The following is a 19,737-nucleotide window of genomic DNA, read 5'->3' as shown; positions in this document are numbered from 1 at the left end:
CTGCCCTGCTAGGTCTTTCTGGAGCTAGGTGTGTTTGCCGGCTCCAAGTTGTCCGCACCGGTAAACCGGTCCTCTCTGGGATCCTAGCTCCCGTGTGACGCTCACGGGGGGCTAAACATGTGGCGCAATTGGCGCGGCAGTGTCACTGCAGCCGCGGGATCACCACCTGCGCCCGGTGCGGGGCAACTGGGCAGTTGAGCCCGGCGGCCAGAACCACGCGCCCAGGGCTGGTGCAGCGCGCCTGCGCGCTGTCACGTGGTGGGCGCTCCGCACAGAGCGGGTTAAAAGTCACGACCGCGGAAAGCCTGTGAGCGCCCTATCGGTCAGCGCTCTTGTTTCCCTTTAACCGGGCTTGGCGGGGGCTGCTCGGCTGTGCTTGACCACCTCCCGATCCGTAGGCCAGGCTTAGCTCTGTGAAGCGAGCAGAGCCGCCTAGCGCCTTTCCTCGTAGACCGCACACGCGCACGAAACCGCGTCTTTCAACTGACAATGAAGCCGTAGCCGCGCAGCTCTGCTGCTTGGGGCGAATGGGCGCGAGGCCGCGAGGGGGAGAGGAGGGGGAGGAGGAGGACCGTTGGGCCAAACCCCGCCTCAGCACTCACCCCTATTGGTGGGTGCCACGGTTCTGGGCCCGCCCCCTAACGGACCTGTCGCTTTGTGACAGGCGGAGGGGCCAGTTCCTGTTGGGTCGGGGGCGGAGCCAGAGGTTGCCTGAGCTCCGCCTGGACTCGGGGGGCTCCTCCTCCTGCTCTTCTCCGCTGGGCGGGCGGCGGGTGTGAGAGAGAATGTCATTGCTTCTCCGAGCTGTGGTGCCGCCTCCGTCTGCTCCTTCTTCTCTGGCACCCTCGTCCCGTCTGCTTTTGCCGCCGCCGCATCTGCACTGGGGATACGGATGGCTAGTGGGGCGCTGGGGCCATCTGGGTTGAGAGAGCGGCGGTCGCGGCCGCTGCTGAGGCGGAGACTCCCCGCCGCCGCCTCCACCCCCCCGTCCCCCGGCCTCGCGGCGCTGAGGGCGGGAGCTCACTGAGCTCTTCCCTCCTCCTCCCTTTTCTTCCTCCTCCTCCTCCTCTTCTCCCTCCTCCTCCTCCGGGTCCCCGCCCAGCACCCCTCGCACCAGGCGGCGGCGGCCGCGGCCGCGGAGGAGAGCAAGACCCGCCGCCGGGGCACAACATGGCGGAGCCCTCGGCCCCGGAGAGCAAGCACAAGTCGTCGCTCAACTCGTCCCCTTGGAGCGGTCTCATGGCCCTGGGGAACAGCCGGCAGGGCCACCACGGACCCGGGGCCCAGAGCGCGTCCAAGGCGGCGGGCGGCGCGGCGCCGCCGAAATCGGCCCCCGCGGGGCTGTCCGGGGGGTTGTCGCAGCCGGCCGGCTGGCAGTCGTTGCTCTCCTTCACCATCCTCTTCCTGGCCTGGCTTGCCGGCTTCAGCTCGCGGCTCTTCGCGGTCATCCGCTTCGAGAGCATCATCCACGAGTTCGACCCGTGGTAAGTACCCCGCTGCCCCTCCCCCGCCCGCGGCCGGGGGACGCGGGACGGCGCCTCTGCCTGCCGCGACTCTCTGGGTCTTGGCCCCGCTCGCGTCCCGGCCGCGGCGGACGTCGGTCCGGGAGCTGCGGGCGAAGTTTACACCGAGCAGCCCGAGGCGGGGCGTCGGGGTCCCGAAGCGGAAGCCTGACCCTCGGCAGGGCCAGTGCGACCAAAGCCGCTAGGGTGGGCGCAGCCGCTCTGGGCGCAGAGTTCCGACCCGCTGCGCCGGGAGTCAGTGGGTCTCCTCCGCGGACTGGGGGCTGTCTCCTAGCGCTCCCCGCCCGGGGCTCGCGTGCTCTTTCATTTTTTTGAGGGCGCGTTTTTGCTAGTTGGGATGGGATCGGCCTGGGGTTGCCCTGTTAACGCTGGAGGTGAGTCTAGATGTGCCAGAACCCCGTCTGCTCAGCCTTGCAGTTTTACTCCTTTCTTTTTCTTTTTTTTTTTTTTTTTGCTCTCATACGAGCAGGGAAAAGGAGAATGGAGTGTTGTAGAAAAGGAAATAATATCCCTGAAAGTGATCTGAAAGCCAGCGACTCTCATTTATTCAGCATTAAGTATTTTCAGGAGTGGCCTTTTTTCAAGGCCCTATTAAGTGCGCTCAGCACCTCACTGTTCCACAATCATCTCGGGTTGCTTTTTAGAGCAAGATCATTATTCTGTTAGCCAAACTGTCACCTTCAGTGTGTTATGCACAGTTTCCGAAAGCATTGCATTAGTTCCTTTATCGGTGTCTGCAGGAAGGTTTGTGGATAAGAGAACAAATAGTACCACAGAATAGGAGCCCTAGATTATAGTGTCGAAGTTGCTCTTAGTGTAAGGGACTACCCGAGTGTTTTAGGAAATTACTCGACTCTTAACTCACAGACCAGTGTACTAAATTAGATAGTGTTATCTAGGCAGGAAGATTGCTTTAACTTTTTTCCCAATTTGCCAACCTGAGTTAAGTTTTTCCACCTGAGACTTGTCTTTTAAGCTAATTTAATTCATCTTGTTGCCCTATCAGCCTTGATTTAATCTTTTTAATTAGACCTTATTAAACTTTAGAATGTTTTATCATTTGAAATACATAGATAATCTTGTTGAATCACTAAATATAGATTGTCTTCTGGGGGCTAACTTATATTAAGATTGGATATGGGTTCTGCTTTTATGAAGAGAGAAATTCATACTACAACATATATTGACTATTAGAGGGGCCCACTCATGGAGAATTCAATGTAGATAAACAGTTAATTACTTTGTCATTCTGTGAGACATTTTTAATCCCATTTTAGAGGTTTTATTTTTTTTTAACTCTAGTTTTCTTTTTTTTTACAACCTTTTTGTTATTTGAAATCACAGAAGGAATATTTTGGTGTGGATTAATTATGAGCCTAAGAATGTCCGCAAAACCTCACTCACTAGACACAGCATACTTCGGTAGTCTTAGCTTTGAAACACTTAAGCAAATTAGATAAAATGAAATTAGAACCAGAAAATGAAAACTTCTGGTATTTACTGAACAATTTGAAAAGAGAAAGTTATGTCTTTTCAGATTAAAGCAGAAGTGCATGGTTGATCAAACATGTTGGCTAACAAAAGTTGTAACTAGTATTTCCAGAGAGTAATTTTTAAATATTTTCAAAGTAACATTTTTACAAGGAATCCTGAGAACTATTTAAGAGGAACTCTGAAGCTGAAATTGTTTTGCAGACAAATTTCACAACTGAATGATGAGATGATTTTTATCATTTTTTTCCTTATTTTGCAGGAAGATTAGAAATCTATACCATCAGCCAAAGTTTACTACTAAAATTGAATTATGTAATCATGGATAGCCTTATTAGATTACTTTACAAAGTGCTTAAATACTGCTTTAAAAAAAAGGAATAAGGATTAAAAGTTGCCGTCTTTCTCCTGTTTCAAGAATGTTTTCAAGGCATAATCCTTTTTCATTAACATAAAAACCTGTATTGCTTGTATTTTTCTATGTATTTTCTTATTTATCTTTTAGTAAGTCTGTATCATTTGAATTTTAGTTCATATCCACTAATCAAAAAGTACATACATCTTTTCAGTCTTAAAGACCTGCTTAATTTAGGTATTCTGCTTATTAAGAGAATTTTAATATTCATGTTTATTATATTCTTGATGAAATGTTTATGCTTATAATGTTAGATCATTCTTATTAGTAGTAAACCAATATATGTAGTAATTGAATTGTCTATACTTTTTGTGAATGAAAATTTGTCAGTATGACTCACCTATAATGGCTAATTCAGGTGTCTTAATGAGAGAACCAGGTTTCCAATTTAAAAAAAAAAAACTAAAACCCTTGTCTGCCCACTTTGATTTTTCTTTTCATATCTTTTGAAGATCTCAAATAGGCATGTTATTCTTTCTTTTGTCTCATTTTTGTCATCATTCTTGTTGGGGAAAAAATGCAAAGAGGGGATTGTGTAGATTACCTGTTTGGATTTTAAAGCAGCTTTTCTCTAAAGCTACTAATAACCCCAACATTTTAACAGGTCTTCAGTCTAACCACTCTAGTAACCACTCTAGTGTTATATTACTAGCTTGGAGTTGCTTGTCATATAGCAATGAACCTTTCATAATATTTAAATGTTCCTTTGAGAATGTATATGTAAACCAATTTATTTTGGCCTGCCCACATCTTTCTCAGCCCCTTTTTCCAAGTCTGATTTCATTTCTGAAGTCTTTAGTGAACTTATTCTCTGCAAGTTGTTTCTATAAATTTTATAGTAGTACTTAAATTTTGGGAAACTCAAGAGTTAGCTACCAAAAGTGACTTGTTGACAAAGTTATACTTGTTTCTTAACTTTATCACCCAAGTTATTTTATAAATCTTAAATAATGCATACTTATTGAATTAAAGTACATTGCCTTTTTCTAGAACTTGGCAACATTTTTGGTTACAATTTCCTCCCCTCTTCAATAATTTTGCTTCCTTCTCAGTTGGTCATGAGGAATCAGTTTGAGATTATGTTGTCTTCAGGTACCATAAATTTGGTTGATGAACTAATTTAAATAGCACCTATCTTCTTTTTATCTAGAGCAAATTGTTTTTTATTGTTGACAATTCAGGTTTAGTTTCTGCATATTTTTATTGTAACTATTCATGCTTGTACATTAAATACCTAGATCCTTTCCCACAGTAGTTATTATCTTGTTAAACTGTGGTAGCTTTTTTCCACAGAAGCAATGTAAAAACTCCCTGTGTCAGGAAAGCTACCCTGTTCTTTAACTTTACAGGTTATATAGTGGATTCTCCAGAGAGAAAGAGAATTCTCTGAACCTTAGCTTTTTGTCTGTAATAATTAAAAAGGCAGCAGATGCCTTTTACAGGGCTCAAAGTTTTAGTTAAGAGTCAAAAGTTGGAATGTAAAGTTTCCATAGAAACTATGTAGAAATAGGTTAATTGGTACAAACATGTTTTCAAAGAAGTGATAAGCCTTGGAACATAAGTTGTTTGTAAATTGGGGACTACTTCCTGTACTTTGAGGTCTCCATGTTTTTCTTCACTTTGCAGATGACAATAAGATGCTATTGACCTTATTTCTGAAGAAGACAAAATGGGTAACAAAACAAGTTTTAGAAAAACGCCCCCAAATCTTAAAAAGTAATTTTGACTGTGGGATCATTAGCAACAGCAGTCCAGCTGCACTTCAAAACAGGTATATTGTCACTGATTTTGTTGTAATTTAAAATATTTTCAGGCCTTGAGCTTCTGAGAACAAAGTTGCAAGTATGCATAGTGGGAAGAAGGGGAGGTGCCTTGAGTTGTTGAAATAGATGTTGAGATTGGACCTTCCGCTTTCAGTAATGTTACTCCCATAAGTAGTAATCATGGATTTCATGAGGCATATAATAGGTCCTGGGGTAGTTAGGATCTATCATCAAAGACCTTCAAACCTTTTTTTAGGGTTTTTATATCTTGAGGGCTAACTTGGGTAGGACTGCAAGCTCCTTATTGCCATGAGTAGTATACATAAAGACAACATTGGTTGTAGAATAAGCATTAGAAACTCAAAAGTAAGAATTTCTGTTATTGGCTCTGACCTAGTTTTTATGAATATGGGGATAACTTAGCAGCCTGATCTCCAGTTTTTATATTCTCAAAAAGCATTGAGTGTATAGAAAAATGTTAAAATTTCTCTATTATAATATCTTAGTATTCGTAAGTACACATATACTCTCTAAGAAAGATTGGAAAGGTTAATGTTTCTGAATGACCAAATCACGTTTTTTTCAGTTTGTTTACTTTGAAAACAGTGATTTTAGGGCTCCATAAGACTGCTGATAACTTGAATTACAAAACCACCACAATTCAACAAACAGACTTATTTATTGCCAAATGATTGTATTATGAAAATTTTCAGACATACAGGAAAATGGAAAGATACACACCACCTAGATTCTTCAGTTAATATTTTACTTTGTTTTATTATTTCTGTTCATTGCTGCTTTTAAATACTGCTTAAAGACTGGTCATGCATTGTTTACTTTGATATGAGGAATGTTATCCTTGTTCCTCAACTCCATGATAAAAAATCTCTTATTTCTGGATAGCATTTGTTTTCTGAAACATTTAAACATACCATGTGTATAAATATTGTTTCTATCCCTACTGTCATCCATCCAGGTTTTGGTTAGTAACTTGAAGTTCAATATATATAGTCCAGGACCTGCAAATGTACTGTGTGAAACAAATTTGTGTTACTGAAAGGAGAAAGAATATAAATGATTAACTTACTATTTTGTCTCCACCTCTCTGCTTTATTTGAATCTGATGGGTGATTTTTGGTTTTAAAATCACTTTTCTGAGAAGTGTCCTCACCTTACCAAACTTCTCTGACCATGAATAATTTCCAAGGATTCAAATATTGATGGAATTGGCAATGTAGGAGGAGCTGGGGAGGTGGTCTTAGGTGGAGATAAGTGTTGGGACAGGTAGGAACAGTTGCTTCAGAGATTCCCATATTTTAGATAAATGTAGGTTAATTGGCATTTATAGGCTTGGTACTGGAAATGCCTAGCCACTATTAGAATTTTATGCCTTAGGAAAAATGTTTTCATATTGTCAAATGAAAGACATAAACATATTTTGGAATACAACTTGTGCATAAATTGTATGAATGCCTTTTATGTTGTCCAAGTTTGCTGTTTGTAGATAAATAATTCTGAAGGATTATGATTGTTACACTAATTAAATTGACCATATCACCTATAACCATTTTTTTCTTTCTGTGGAACTGGGTGTTGTAGGATAACTTAACTATATGTTCTGAATGGTAGATCAAAGTTTTTATAGTGTTTTACAATTTGTATCTTAGAATTGAGGAGATGGCGGGGCAGCTTTTATTTCCATAGACAAAATATGTTTTAGTTAAGTATTCTCCACAAGGAATGAAAAGAACAGGTCTGCCTGACTCCAAAGTGTATGTTCTTTTTTACTGTACTCTTTGCCTCCAACGCAGGCTTAAATGAAAATGTCCTCCATTTATTTATGTTTTTCAATCAGTTTCTCTAATTTAATTCTTAACATACTGGCCTATCAAAATACCCAGTCTTTCCTCTAGCTAACTAAGCTCACTAGTCGAATGATGGTTAATTATTTTGATTGTTTTAATATAGGGGAGAAAGGAGAGTTAATGATATTTCAAGTTATTTAACTGGAATGACCAGGAAATTTTCAGAAACAGGACTTTTAAGGGAGTAGCTGGATTATAGGAATAGATGATTGAATCCAGTTGAATGTTGTTTTTGTTTAGATTTGTTTTGTCTGTGAAAGTTCATAGTAATGAGATTGGAGGTATTAAGCCAGTCTAGCTAGCCAAAGGGATTATGAAGCAAATAATTGAACTTTCAGAGAAGACTCAGAATTCAATATCTTAATGGGTTTTTTGGAGTATTTGTTAGCTACCTCCCTTTTTGCTTTCTGGAAAAGAAGCTGAAGAACAGAGGGATGAAATACTGAAGATTTAATACTGTTGTAGCTTGGCTAGATTGTGTTTTCATTTTCTTTGGCCTTCTGCATTAGAGTGTTTTTGAGAGGTTATTTGAAAATTGTTACTTGAGCAGATGAAGGGAGGTTACTTTCTGTTACCATTCGCTTTGCATTGACAGTGTTGGAAATGTTGACAATTCAAGTTTAGATGTGGGAATAAATGGAACTTTTGTGTGAAATTTATTAATTTGGAATCGGTGATAGGAAAAACCATGTACCTGATTGTTGCTGGCCAGATTTGCCTTAAGAGCATCAAACCAATTAACCAAATGAAATTGGAGGAAAGGATCATGACTAGAAACTGACTTGTTAAATTATTACACCATCTTACTTGAGCAATCAACAGTAAAAATAATAAGTATAGTCTTTGAGGTAGTCTTTGAAAATAAGTCTTAAATGTTTATATAAACGAACAAAGAAATGTGTTCTGCAAAACCTTTTATTATAGATGAAAAGGTGATTTCAGTCTTTAAAACACTTTTTTAAATGTGGAACTATTGCACATGTTGAAAAAGTATAAATCTAATATATAGTAGAAATGAACCCCACGTGACCTTTACCCAGATCAAGATCATTGCTACTCAGTGGCCCTGCTGTATGCCTTCCCAATCCCCCACCTGCCAACTTTTATAGTGATTAATAAATCCTTTTTTTTTCTCATAAGTGATGAAACTTTGTGTATTGCTAAATAACATAGTTTAGTTTTGCCTACTTTTAGACTTTAGATAAATGTGGCTTTGGTGTTTCATTCTTTTTGCCCACAATTGTTTTTGGTCAAAGAGTAGTTGAGAATATGTGGCTAATAATTTGACTAAGCATTTTATCCACCTCAGGAGATTGGCTGCTCTTTTATAGCAGGAAGTACTTATAAGAAAGGAAAGGGGAAGACTATACCTCTTCACTTAAGATTAAAAAATTTATCAAAGCTTAACTCTTAAGATGGAGACAACTTTGTCCCTAGATAACTTTGACAACTATTTTTAAGGTGCTACCTGACCAGAGTCAGTCAGTCTTTCAATAGACACTAAGAATGCAAGGATGAGGGAATTGAAGGTGGAGAATATTCTTTCAAGAGACAAATGATAATATGAATGCACAATTACTAGTTTTAAAGCTATAGTTTTTAATAGACATGGCAGCTCATACTTGTAGTCCTAGCTACTCAGGAGGCTGCAGTAACACATTCACTTGAACCTATGAGTTCAAGACCAGCCTGGACAACATTGGGAGAGCTCATCTCAAAAACAAACAAAAAAACTGTGGCTTTTATCAGCTGTTGCTTATATTGAAGTATATGTTTGTATTAAAATTGAGAGTAGTTGGTTGGTAATTTTTGAAATAAGGAAACTGAATACTGGAAAGGAATCTGAACTGAAGGAATTTAGGAGAACCCAAAGAAGCTACTTGATGTGCTGATATTTTTGTAGAGGATTGTTGATCCTGTTTTGTGTGTGTGATATTTGTTTATGTTGATACGGAATCTCAAATATTATCTTGTGTTTCTCTTATTGTTTTTCATGTTGCTTCCTTATGCTATTTCATGGCTACCAATTTTATTCTTCTCCATTTCATTTCCTTTATTGATTTAGTAAAAGGTATGATATTATGAAGATTCCTTCAAAAACTGCCTCAAAGGATAAAAAAATTAATTCAAAGAACAATAAAAGGCTATCATTGGTCTCTATGTAGAAACTTGAAATCTGCTGGGATATGAGAATTTTTTGTGTGTGTTAGCAAATGTTTTAGGACATTGGAAACCTGATTCCTACAAGGTTTTCTTTTAATTAGCAGTTCTTCAATGAAACAAATATGAAAGCTTTCTAATGCATTTCTATTTATTGGTCAATCATTTAGATCAAATTTGATGGTATTTTTCTATTGTGCATAAATGTAACCCTTGCTACTTGTGGATAGTTTATTTTTTGAACAAATAATGAGCTTTTATCATAGTTAATTCATTGTTAACTGAAGAAAAGTTTTAATCTAGGACTGCCTTTCTTCAAACTCTCAATGTAGTCAGCTAGGGTTTCTATAGAATTCAAACTTAAAATTTAAACCAAGTATCATAAGGAAGATGTACAACAGACTGGGGATGTAATTTTAGTGGTGGAGTACTTGCCTAGAATGTATGAAGCCCTGGGGTTACTCCTAAGCACTGCAAAAAAAAAAAAAAAAAAAAAAGATATGTCCCTTCACCACAAAATCCCCTGTAGTACATGCTGTGATATAATATAAATGCCTTGTATTAGGTAGGTTCTATTTGGATAATGGTCCAACTTAATGATTTAAGCTATTTTTAACACCCCTAGTATTTCTCTTATATGAATTCCTCAAGCAGATATACTTTTCTGAAATAAATTAACTCTTAAGAAACATGGTAAGCATTGTTCTTTGAGGAATATCAATTTGATAATTGATATTCCTCAAAGAACAATGACCTTATATGAGGAGGTAATTAGGTACAGGGGTTATTAATCCCAGTATAAAACAAAATTACTTTGGCTAAATTTTACTTATTAATTTAATTGAATAGACTGGAGTTCTTTGGAAGACTTTTAACACCTGTAAAGTAAAAGCACTCAAGGAGACCAAGTCAAATGACTTGGTTATTTGTTTGCCTGAATTGGTTAAGATACTGTTATGGTGATTTGAATTTTGATGCTCATTTTCCCTTGTAGTGAATAATAATAATTTATTGTTACTGTTACTATAACTTATTGCAACTCCTATTATAGACAAATGATTCTTTAAAGCAAGAAAGTAATTTCTAATCTTCCTGCAGTATCTTACACAGTATTAGGAACTTTATGAGTGCTCATTAAATACCAAGAACAGACCTTTTCTCTTTAATAATCATTCATATATATATATATAGATATAGATATAGATATAGATATACACACACACACACATATGATTTGGTCATCATGGTACTAGGTACAGTGAATCTTTTGTGTAATTATAGTCTTGCTCTTTTTTTTGTAGAGGATTGTTTTAATCTTATAGAAGAAGAAAGTTGAGGAAGAAAGGAGACAATAATGTTTACAGAAGAAACGATTTATGTGTCATTGATTGCCATTAGCTGTTGGGAGGTGAATAGCTAGATGGATGGGTTAGGAAAATCTTTGTGGAAGATTTTAGTTTCATGAGTATTTCCTCAAAATACAAATAACATGAGTTATAGCTCATGTTTTAACTAACTAGTTAGGGACACTGAATTAGACAATAAGAATGAGTTAATATCACAAAAACCATATGAATTATGATAATTTCATTGTTAATTTTTGAGATGGTAAATGGAAGGAGATACCAATAAAAATTAAATTTGTAAACTGACATTTTAGGAATAACAAAAATTGAATTTATTGTATACAATGAAGTAGTTATAGGCAATTAATATGCAAATACAGCAATACTTTAGGAAGCCCTCATAACTCTGACTGGTCTCATTTAAACTTTAACAGGAAGTTAAAGAATGCTAAATAAAAACACTCTTTAGAAATGAAATAAGTTTCTTGTCTCCATTAAAGTATCTTTGCAATGAAAATAGCTTTGTCTATGTCTAATTACTGGAAACATCATTGAATATAGTAGATCTTTTATGTTAATAAACCAAGGGTCTTTATCTCTTTTACTATGAATTGAACTCTAGAAAAATAACAGGTCAGCTCTTTAATTATAGTATAATTTCATATAATAATAGCAGTATTATCCTGTGAGTCCTAAAAATGATGGACTATACTGATCTTGAAAGATGTTTTTACTTAGCAATAATATCTGATTTGGGGGAAAAAAATCTTTATCAGTGTGCTTTCTTTAAAAAAATCTATTGAGTAGTATTTGTTGAATGCATTGATACTTGAAACATGTTATATGTTCTTAGTTTTCAATATTTAATAACTTTGCTCTGTGGACATTTAGTTTCAATCCCCAAATCATTTTTACTCTAAATCAGAGCGAAAGAAGGCTTTTATTTTTATTTTATTATGCTACACAGCTATCTGGCATTTAAAGATGGAACAAGATAATGAAACTATGTGAGGTAGATGAAATAGATCTTAAAACTGTGTAAAGGCTAGTTTTGTAGAAAAATGAGCGTGAGGAACAACTAAAATCTTTTAAAATAAAGATATTTTTAAAGGTTATTAAATGAGTCAGTCACTTTATTAAAAGGCAGATCTCCCATTTAAGATAGTTTATTTTAATTATTAAAATAATTACATTTAAATAGTATCCTGTATAAATAGCCTTTATACAAAAAGTTTTCCTTTTGAAGTAAAATAAAAATCATGTTTAGAAAGAATTTGTATAATTTAAGCAATGTTGGATATAAGTAATAACATATCTTTTTATAAATTAAAGTATTTTTAAAGTAAAGTTTGCATATGAAGTCAAATGTGTACACTTAACTACATTAAATTGTGAAGATTAAGGATAGCTGATTCTAGATGATGTGCCTAGAATGATGGAGCTTGAACCCTTACATTTAGCCCCAGGTTTTTTCTAGTCTTCTCTGACATCCTTCTTCCTCAGTTTTTTGCTTCTAAATTATTCATTTGGATTAGCTAGTCAGTATCTGCCAAAACATTTTCTACCCTTTTGTTTTATTTTTTATTTTTTTGTACTATTTTTTTTGTTAGTTGCATATGACATATCATACATTTGAATCAAATGGGGTATACTTTCTCATTTTTCCAAGTGTACAGGTTGCAGAATCACATTGGTTGTACAGACACATATATACATAACAGCAATACTAGTGTCTATTTTATTCTGCTGCCCTTCCTATCCCCCCTTCCCCTCCCTTCACCTCCCATCACTTCTCTCTACCCAATCTAATGTGACACATTTTTCCCCCTGACATCATCATACATGTATTTTATATAAAGATGAGTGTCTTCTTCCATCTTCCGTGCAATTCCCCTTCTCCCTCCCATTCCTCCCACCTCTCTTCCCTATTTAGTGGTAATCTTCTCATGCTCTTCTTCTTTACCCCATTTTGAGTCACCCCCTTTATATCAGAGAAGACATTCTGCATTTGTTTTTTCACTCCCTTTTGTTTTAAATAGACTGGTTACTATCAATGCTATATCTGAGAGTATGTTGAAATTGTCAAGAGTAGAATGGTATTTACCAGATTTGAGATTTTCTTGCCTGCCCCTACTTCCAAACTTTATCATGGGAATTAAGATTCTTAAGTATTGTGACCCAAATATTTTTTCAGTATTATTTAGAATCTAGAAATTCATGGTTTCATATTTAAATGTTTGCCTTTTGTACTTAAAAAAAATGTAGGCATGCATTGAGTTGAGTTGCTTTAAAGCTGAAAATGTCACAGAACAATTCTGATCTTCAAAATGCAGAGCTTTGAATAAAATGAAACAACTTTCTCTCATGTCTGAACAAATACAAGAAGATATAAATAAATTTGTAGACACTTTTCCCAATCCTCAAATTAGGAAGATTTGGTTTGTAGTTTTCAATTATTGCAATTTGGTATATGAAGACACCTCAGTATAGCTTGCCTAGTGTAAAGCAGTGCTTCAGGCAGCATGACTTATTTTTATGTCACTTCATATTTCTTGGATCTAAGATTCATAGGCAAAAGTAGAAGTGATAATAGTATTTTTACTCATTGGAAAGATTGTTGACATGTGGAATACAGAGCAAGAATATTTTCTGTCAGCGGTTCTAGCCATGGCATGACCAAGGCTTTCATTCATTTTTATTTTTCCTGCCCCAGATTCTTTCATTTTTAGGTCATAAAGAATTAAGTTACCCTCTTCAAGAAGTAACCAAGTATAATGTGTTTGCTATAATAACCACTTTGATTATTATATAATGTTACTCCGATAAAGTACCAATGTCAAGTAATTTGGCTAAAAATGTAAAGTGACATTCCACCACTTTGAGCAGTCTTTGCAAAACGGGGAAAAAATAAATCTGTTTAAAATTCAATAAACTGGGGGTAGAGGTGTAGTTTAGCAGCACAGTGTTGTCTTATTAGCACATGTGAGGCCCTGGGTTCAATTCTTAGCCCCTCTTCCCTCATTAATGAATATATCTGTAATTCTCAAACAGGTTTTAAGATAAACATGCTAACCCCTATGGAATAATGAATGTTATTATTTTATAGAAATTGGTAGTTTCTTTTAAAATGTTACAGATATTGAAGCTTTCATATAATTCAATATTTCTAATTACCTCTCCCTAACACCTTTAAAAAAGGACAAAATTGATTTACTCCTTTTTGTTATTTTCTTTTTTCACTCTTGCTGATATTTTCTGTTTGAAAAAGGAGCAATGTCTAAGGGATTTAAACTAGCTAAGTTGGATAGCTTTTGGTTTCTGTGGAATAAGGAATAAACTTCCTGTGAGAAGAAAACTTAAAATTCCACTATTGTCATGTATGCAAGAAATAAGAAAAAATTATTTTTAGAGTGTTTGCCAAAATATACTCTGCAGACCACATATCCTAGAACTTGCAGTTCAGAATTTAAATTTGGAAAAAATTTCTTGCCACATCCTTTTATATTGATTTTCAATAGGCATTTACATATTACGAGCTAAGATGCTCATCAATAAACTGTTAATTTCAGTATAATATTTAGTATTTAATTTAGGAATCTTCATACTAGCTTTATTTACTTAAATTGGTATTTGTCTTAATCTGTTTTTTGCTATTACAGAATAGTGAGAATGGGTAATTTAAAAAGAAAAGGATATTTATTTCCTACATTTCTGGAGACAGGGAAGTCTATGGTCAAGCAACCTGTATCTGGTGAAGGCCTTCTTGCTGCATTGTTATGGTGGAAGGTAGAAGGGCAAGAGAGCACACATGTGACAAAATGTACATCTTGCACATCCACCCACATATGCACACGATTGGTCTTGGTTTTATAACCCATCTACTTCCCTAATGATGACATTAATCCATTCATGAGAGCAGACCCTTCAGGACTAAACGCACCTGTTAACACTGTTGCATTGAGGATTCAGTTTTTAACCCATGGATTTCCGGGACACATTTAAAACAACAGTAATCCATGCAATTCAGCTTGAGAAAGACCAATCTGGCTACTTTATTTGAAGCCTTATGATGTTAGGTGACTTTTCCAAAGTCATAGAGCTACAATTAGGACTTACAGCCTTGCAAATTTTAAATCTTTTTATTCTTTTGTTTGAATTATTGCATTATGAATGTGAAGGTTATGCATATTGTAATCAGCATTTTTTTCAAAAGAGTATCTGTTCATTTATAACATCCCTCTTGACTTGTCTTGGTGATTATTATGACACTTCAATATTCAGTAGTTTTTCAGCTTATAAGTATTCCTTCCCTTACATCTTGAAAACCAAAAATGTCCAGAGAAGGCCTGTGTATGCCTCATTTTTTTTTCAGGTGATCACTTTATTTTGGGTTATCTTTTGTTCTTTCTACCCAGAGTAAACCCTACAGAATACTGCTCATTTTGCTTTTGATTTTATTAGTTGGCCAAACCACTTTGATTATTTTATCATAGTAAATTGTATGTCAAGATATTATTACTAGGACTAGGACTGTTCCTCAGTGGAAGAGTGCTTGCCTAGCATGTGTGAGGCACTAGATTTGATTCTCAGCACCACATATAAACAAACAAACAAATAGATAAGTCCAATGTGTGAGGCACTAGGTTTGATTCTCAGAGCCACATATAAATAAATAAATAAATAAGTCCATCAACAACTAAAAATAATTTTAAAAAATATTATTACTATAGATTATGCATATTATAAATCTTACAGTATGTGTGTTCTGATTTACATATAATGTGTATATACAAATATATAACATAATATACATATTATAATAAGAATATAATGCAAACTATAACATAATGTGATCTGATTATTGGAAATCCTATTTACTTGGTATATTATACTGCATAATTATGTTGAAAAAGATAATGTAGCAACAAATGAATGTAAATACAACATAATTATATGTAATGTTTGTTGATTTTTTTTTCCCTATTTGGATGTGTGCCTGACAGGTATAACATACATTTAATATTATTATTTTTTTGTATATTATGTAATATAGAAAGAAAAAACACATGTCTGGCTTTTTGTCTAGATTTTTAAACTTTTAGCCAGTACTGGACTTAGCTGAATAATCATTGGATAGTTTTAGTTGATCAAATATGCTGTTTTATATCTAAGTTGGAATTTTTTCAGATATTTTTAGTTGCATCAAAATGGTGTATCATCCTCTTATTTTGGTGTAATTCTTTTGTTGCCAACTTCTTGTTTGTTCCATTTTCCGATTAGTTTATTAAGTATCTTTTATAAAGCAGAACAAACCTTTTTTCAAACGAATACTGATGAAAATTGGTAGGAAGTTAAAAGAATTCTGTTTTTGGATAAAATTTGCTGGGAAGAAGTTTTATTCTGTGTGTTCTAATGTCTTTTTGATTTGACATATGTTTAACTTTAAGTGGGAAAATACAGAGTAGCTTTAAGTAGTCCATAAGACATTTTCAACCTTTCCTATTTTGCTCAAAAGTAGAGAAACAACTACTTTGTTTATCTGGTAAGTACAGCATGCTCTCTGCTTGTAAAGAGTCCTGTTGGTTAAAGAGTAGTCTTAAGACAATTGCTTATACATAAATGAGTACATTTATGATGGTGTGGTAGTGGCCGTCTGTATATTTGTAGGTCTTTTCCGTCCTAGAGTTGACCTAGTAAAAGTGATTTAGAAAAGTTCTTTTTCACATATCAATATTTCCTTGAAATTTGTATTGCTTTTCTGTTATTTAAATATTTACATGAATCTCTGTAATGATACTAGGCTTGAACATATCCTCATGTGAATTTCCACATTTTAAGTTTTAAAATTGGCTGTGTGTTTAATGTTATTACCTAGACAGTGTTCACGTGTATCCCTTGGTGAGATTAGATTTCTATTGTTTTAGTAGTCCTAGTAAAGAAGGTTATTTCCCCCCTCTATGTACTTAATAATATAGCTGGCTTGCTTATATTTTTGATCCTGCCACTAGATGGCAGGAATAATAAAAGGTGGATTGAAACGCCAACTCTAGCTGTTGGCCTTAGCAACTTTGTACTTAACCTTGGTTAATGCTGAATTTGTGTATATATGAAGTCTTTCAATTTGTAGGACTTGGCTGTGTGAAAATATCTGGTACCTTTGTATAGCTTGTGAAGGTCTAATATCAGGGTAAAGGAGAAGGAAGAGAAAACCTTTAATCCTTGAGGTAATCATTGGTATTCTATCACTTTGATTTTCACTCTTATTGAATTATATCCTTTGTTGGATATACTTCTTTAATTTTCTGATTGTTTTGCTATATTGACATCCATAATTGATCATTTTTTTTGGTACCTCTAGTTGTTTGCCCGATTACTAGTTTGAATACATCTTAACCTGGAAATTTTAGTAGTTACATGGGTAAAAACTTAGCTACACTTTACAAACAAACTCTTAAGCGTGTCTGTGTAATTCTTTTTATAAGACGTATTATTTTCCACAAGAGCCTGTTTGATGATTAGCCTTTAAAGAATAGAGAGGAGTGTGGGAGCAATAGAGCACGCCTGTGATCCCAGTGGCCCAGGAGGTTGAGACAAAGCCAGCCTTAGTAAAAGTGAGACACCAAGCAACTCAGTGAGACCCTGTCTGTAAATAAAAATACAAAAAAGGGGAAGGGTTGTGACTCAATTGTTAAATGCCCATGAAGTCAATCCCCAGTACCTGCCCCCCTCAAAAAAACAGAGAGGTGGACCGAGTGTTGGGATACAGCTTCTATGATTATGTGACATTATTTTCATAAGACTTTGTAAAATAAGCAGCTATATTGGCAGGGAGTTAGACAGTTTCTGTGATGTTCCAGCCAAAGTCATCAAGAGATTGTTGGACCCTCAGTCCTATACCCTTAAGGAAATCAATTCTGCCAGTAACCTAAGTAGACTTGGAAGTCTTAGCCTCCAGATGAGAACCCAACATGCTGACACCTTGATTACAGCCTTATGAGACCCTAAGCAGACAATCTAGGTAAATTGTGTCTGGACCAATGAAACTATGATATGTTGTTTTAAACCACTAAGTTTGTGGTAATTTGTTATGTAAACTAACAAACCTTTCTTCCCGTCTTTGAATGTTACTTCCTGACTTCTCTCCATCTCATGTTATCAAGAAATATTTATCAAGTACCTCTTAGGTGCCAGGTACTGTGGCTACAATGGTGTGAACCCAAATAGATATGAATTCTAATCCAGAAGGGAAAACAGACTTGCAACAAGAATGACAAATGCTGTGAAAGTCATGAGATACAAAGAGGGCATATAATAGGGTTTTCAGAACTTATTCAACTTTTAAAAACTTATGCTTTCCACATTGCTTTCTGTGATGGTTAATTTTGATTGTCAATTTGACTGGATTGAAGGATGCCTAGAAAATTGATACTGAGAAGTGGGGTTATTGTTGTGACTGACTGACTGTGGTTCAGAAGCCTTTGGAATTGTCTCATGGGAATAGTTTGGAAAAGTTTAGGTGTGGGATACAGAAAGCAATAAGCAGAGCTTAAGAGTGGTTCTGATGTGGGCACAAGAGACTAGTAAAGGCCAGACTGAAGATATTTCAGATGGAAAGGAGGACTGTGTTGGAAACTACAAAAGCTATCCTTGTTAAACCAAGGGCACAGAATTTGGATACATTTTGTCCATTCCATGATACTTTGTGGGAGGCTGAGTTTAAAGGTGATTGACTAGTTTATCTGGTGAATATAATTTCAAAGGCAACCCAGTATTCAGGCAGTGGCATGGATATTTCTGTCTGCTTTTTTTTTTTTTTTTTTTTTGCCAGATTTACAGCAAGAATCAGGAGTACAGATGAGAACAGTAGAATGATTTGGAAAATTTGCAGTTTGGCCAAAAAGAAGAATATGTAAAGATGCAGTCAAGGAGGGTGCCCTTGCTAAAGAAATTAGAGCTGTTCAGAAACCACATTTGCAGAGCGACTGTAGGAAAAATGCCTGGAAGGAATCAGAAACCTGCAAGTCCATAGCTATCACTGGCTGAAGGGTTGAGTCTGTGTATGTTTCTGGGTCTTGAACTTAGTGGAGTGCTCTACCACTGAGTTTTATCCCTAGCCCTTTTTTATTTTGAGCCAGTCTCACTAAGTTACCCAGGTTGGTCTGGAACTTTTGATTGACCTTTATAAAGAAGGCGTCCCCAAAAGCCCTTCCCACCCTACACTGCCTAAGCCAACAAGGCAAAATATTCAAGGTAACTGTGGCCAAATTAGTCCCAGACCTTGATATCATCTGCATCCATGTGATGCTTGTTTTGCAGGATGTAGAATGCAGTTTACAGGAATTCCACTAATCTCCCAGGAAAGCTCAGGAGGAAAGGCGGTATGTTGCAGATTCAGAGTACCTTGCAAGTAGTCCATGACAGGAGGATGTGTGGAGTTGTGAAAGGTAAGCTGAAGCTGCAGTGGAGAGAGAGGCCAAGAAGGTAGAGGTGCCGGAAATATGGACCATCTGCCAAGGGAAGCTATACTAATAGTTGAGATTGACTTGGGTCTTGAGACTTTGTACTTGGACCTTCAAGCAGTGCTGTAACAGTTAAGACTTTAGGGACCCTTGGGAAAGGGCTGAATGCATTTTGCATTGTGAGTTATCCCCCACTCCCACACTGGCAGAGTGTTGTAATTTGGATTTTAGTGTTCCCTAAAGTCCCATGTGTTAAAGACTCAGTCCCTGTCTTAGTGCTATTAAGACATAATGGAAATTTAAGAGAGATAGGGCCTAGTGGAAGGTCTTCCAGTAGTTGGGCACATGCCCTTGAGAGAAATGGTGGGATTTTGCCCCTTTCTCTTTCTTGCTTTGGTGCTATGAGGTAAGTAGGTTTGCTATGCCACACGTTACCGCAGTGATGTGCTCCACCTTAACCCCGCAGCAGAGGCCTAAAAACAATAGGTCTCACCAATCACAGACTGAAACCATCAGCCTCCTCTTTATAAGCTGGTTATCTTAGGTGTTTTGTTACAGTAACAAAGAGCTAACCACTTTTTCCTCTTTTAAAGCATATTCCTGCAATCACAAAAACTTGCTAGAGCTTTATAGTAGTAACATGAAAATAATGATACATGTGCATTCTTTAGCCCTTGTATCTGCTCTTTCCCTGCCTTTTTTGCTCAATAATTTA

The 19,737-nt window shown here is 36.8% G+C and overlaps 1 protein-coding gene across 1 annotated transcript in view; it reads left to right on the top strand.

Annotated features, from left to right (window-relative positions):
• The first annotated feature begins 712 nt into the window (after window positions 1-712).
• Stt3b (STT3 oligosaccharyltransferase complex catalytic subunit B) overlaps window positions 713-19,737 on the top strand; it is a 94,848-nt gene continuing 75,823 nt past the window's right edge. The window contains exon 1 of the mRNA XM_005317313.5: window positions 713-1,484. Coding sequence (XP_005317370.1) covers window positions 1,171-1,484 — 314 coding nt within the window. The 5' untranslated portion in view covers window positions 713-1,170. The remainder of the gene's footprint in view (window positions 1,485-19,737) is intronic.

This window comes from Ictidomys tridecemlineatus, chromosome 2, assembly GCF_052094955.1.
Source record: "Ictidomys tridecemlineatus isolate mIctTri1 chromosome 2, mIctTri1.hap1, whole genome shotgun sequence".
Classification (NCBI taxonomy): Eukaryota; Metazoa; Chordata; class Mammalia; order Rodentia; family Sciuridae; genus Ictidomys; species Ictidomys tridecemlineatus.
Note: the sequence above shows the minus strand (reverse complement) of the source record. Positions and strands in the feature narration are given on the sequence as shown.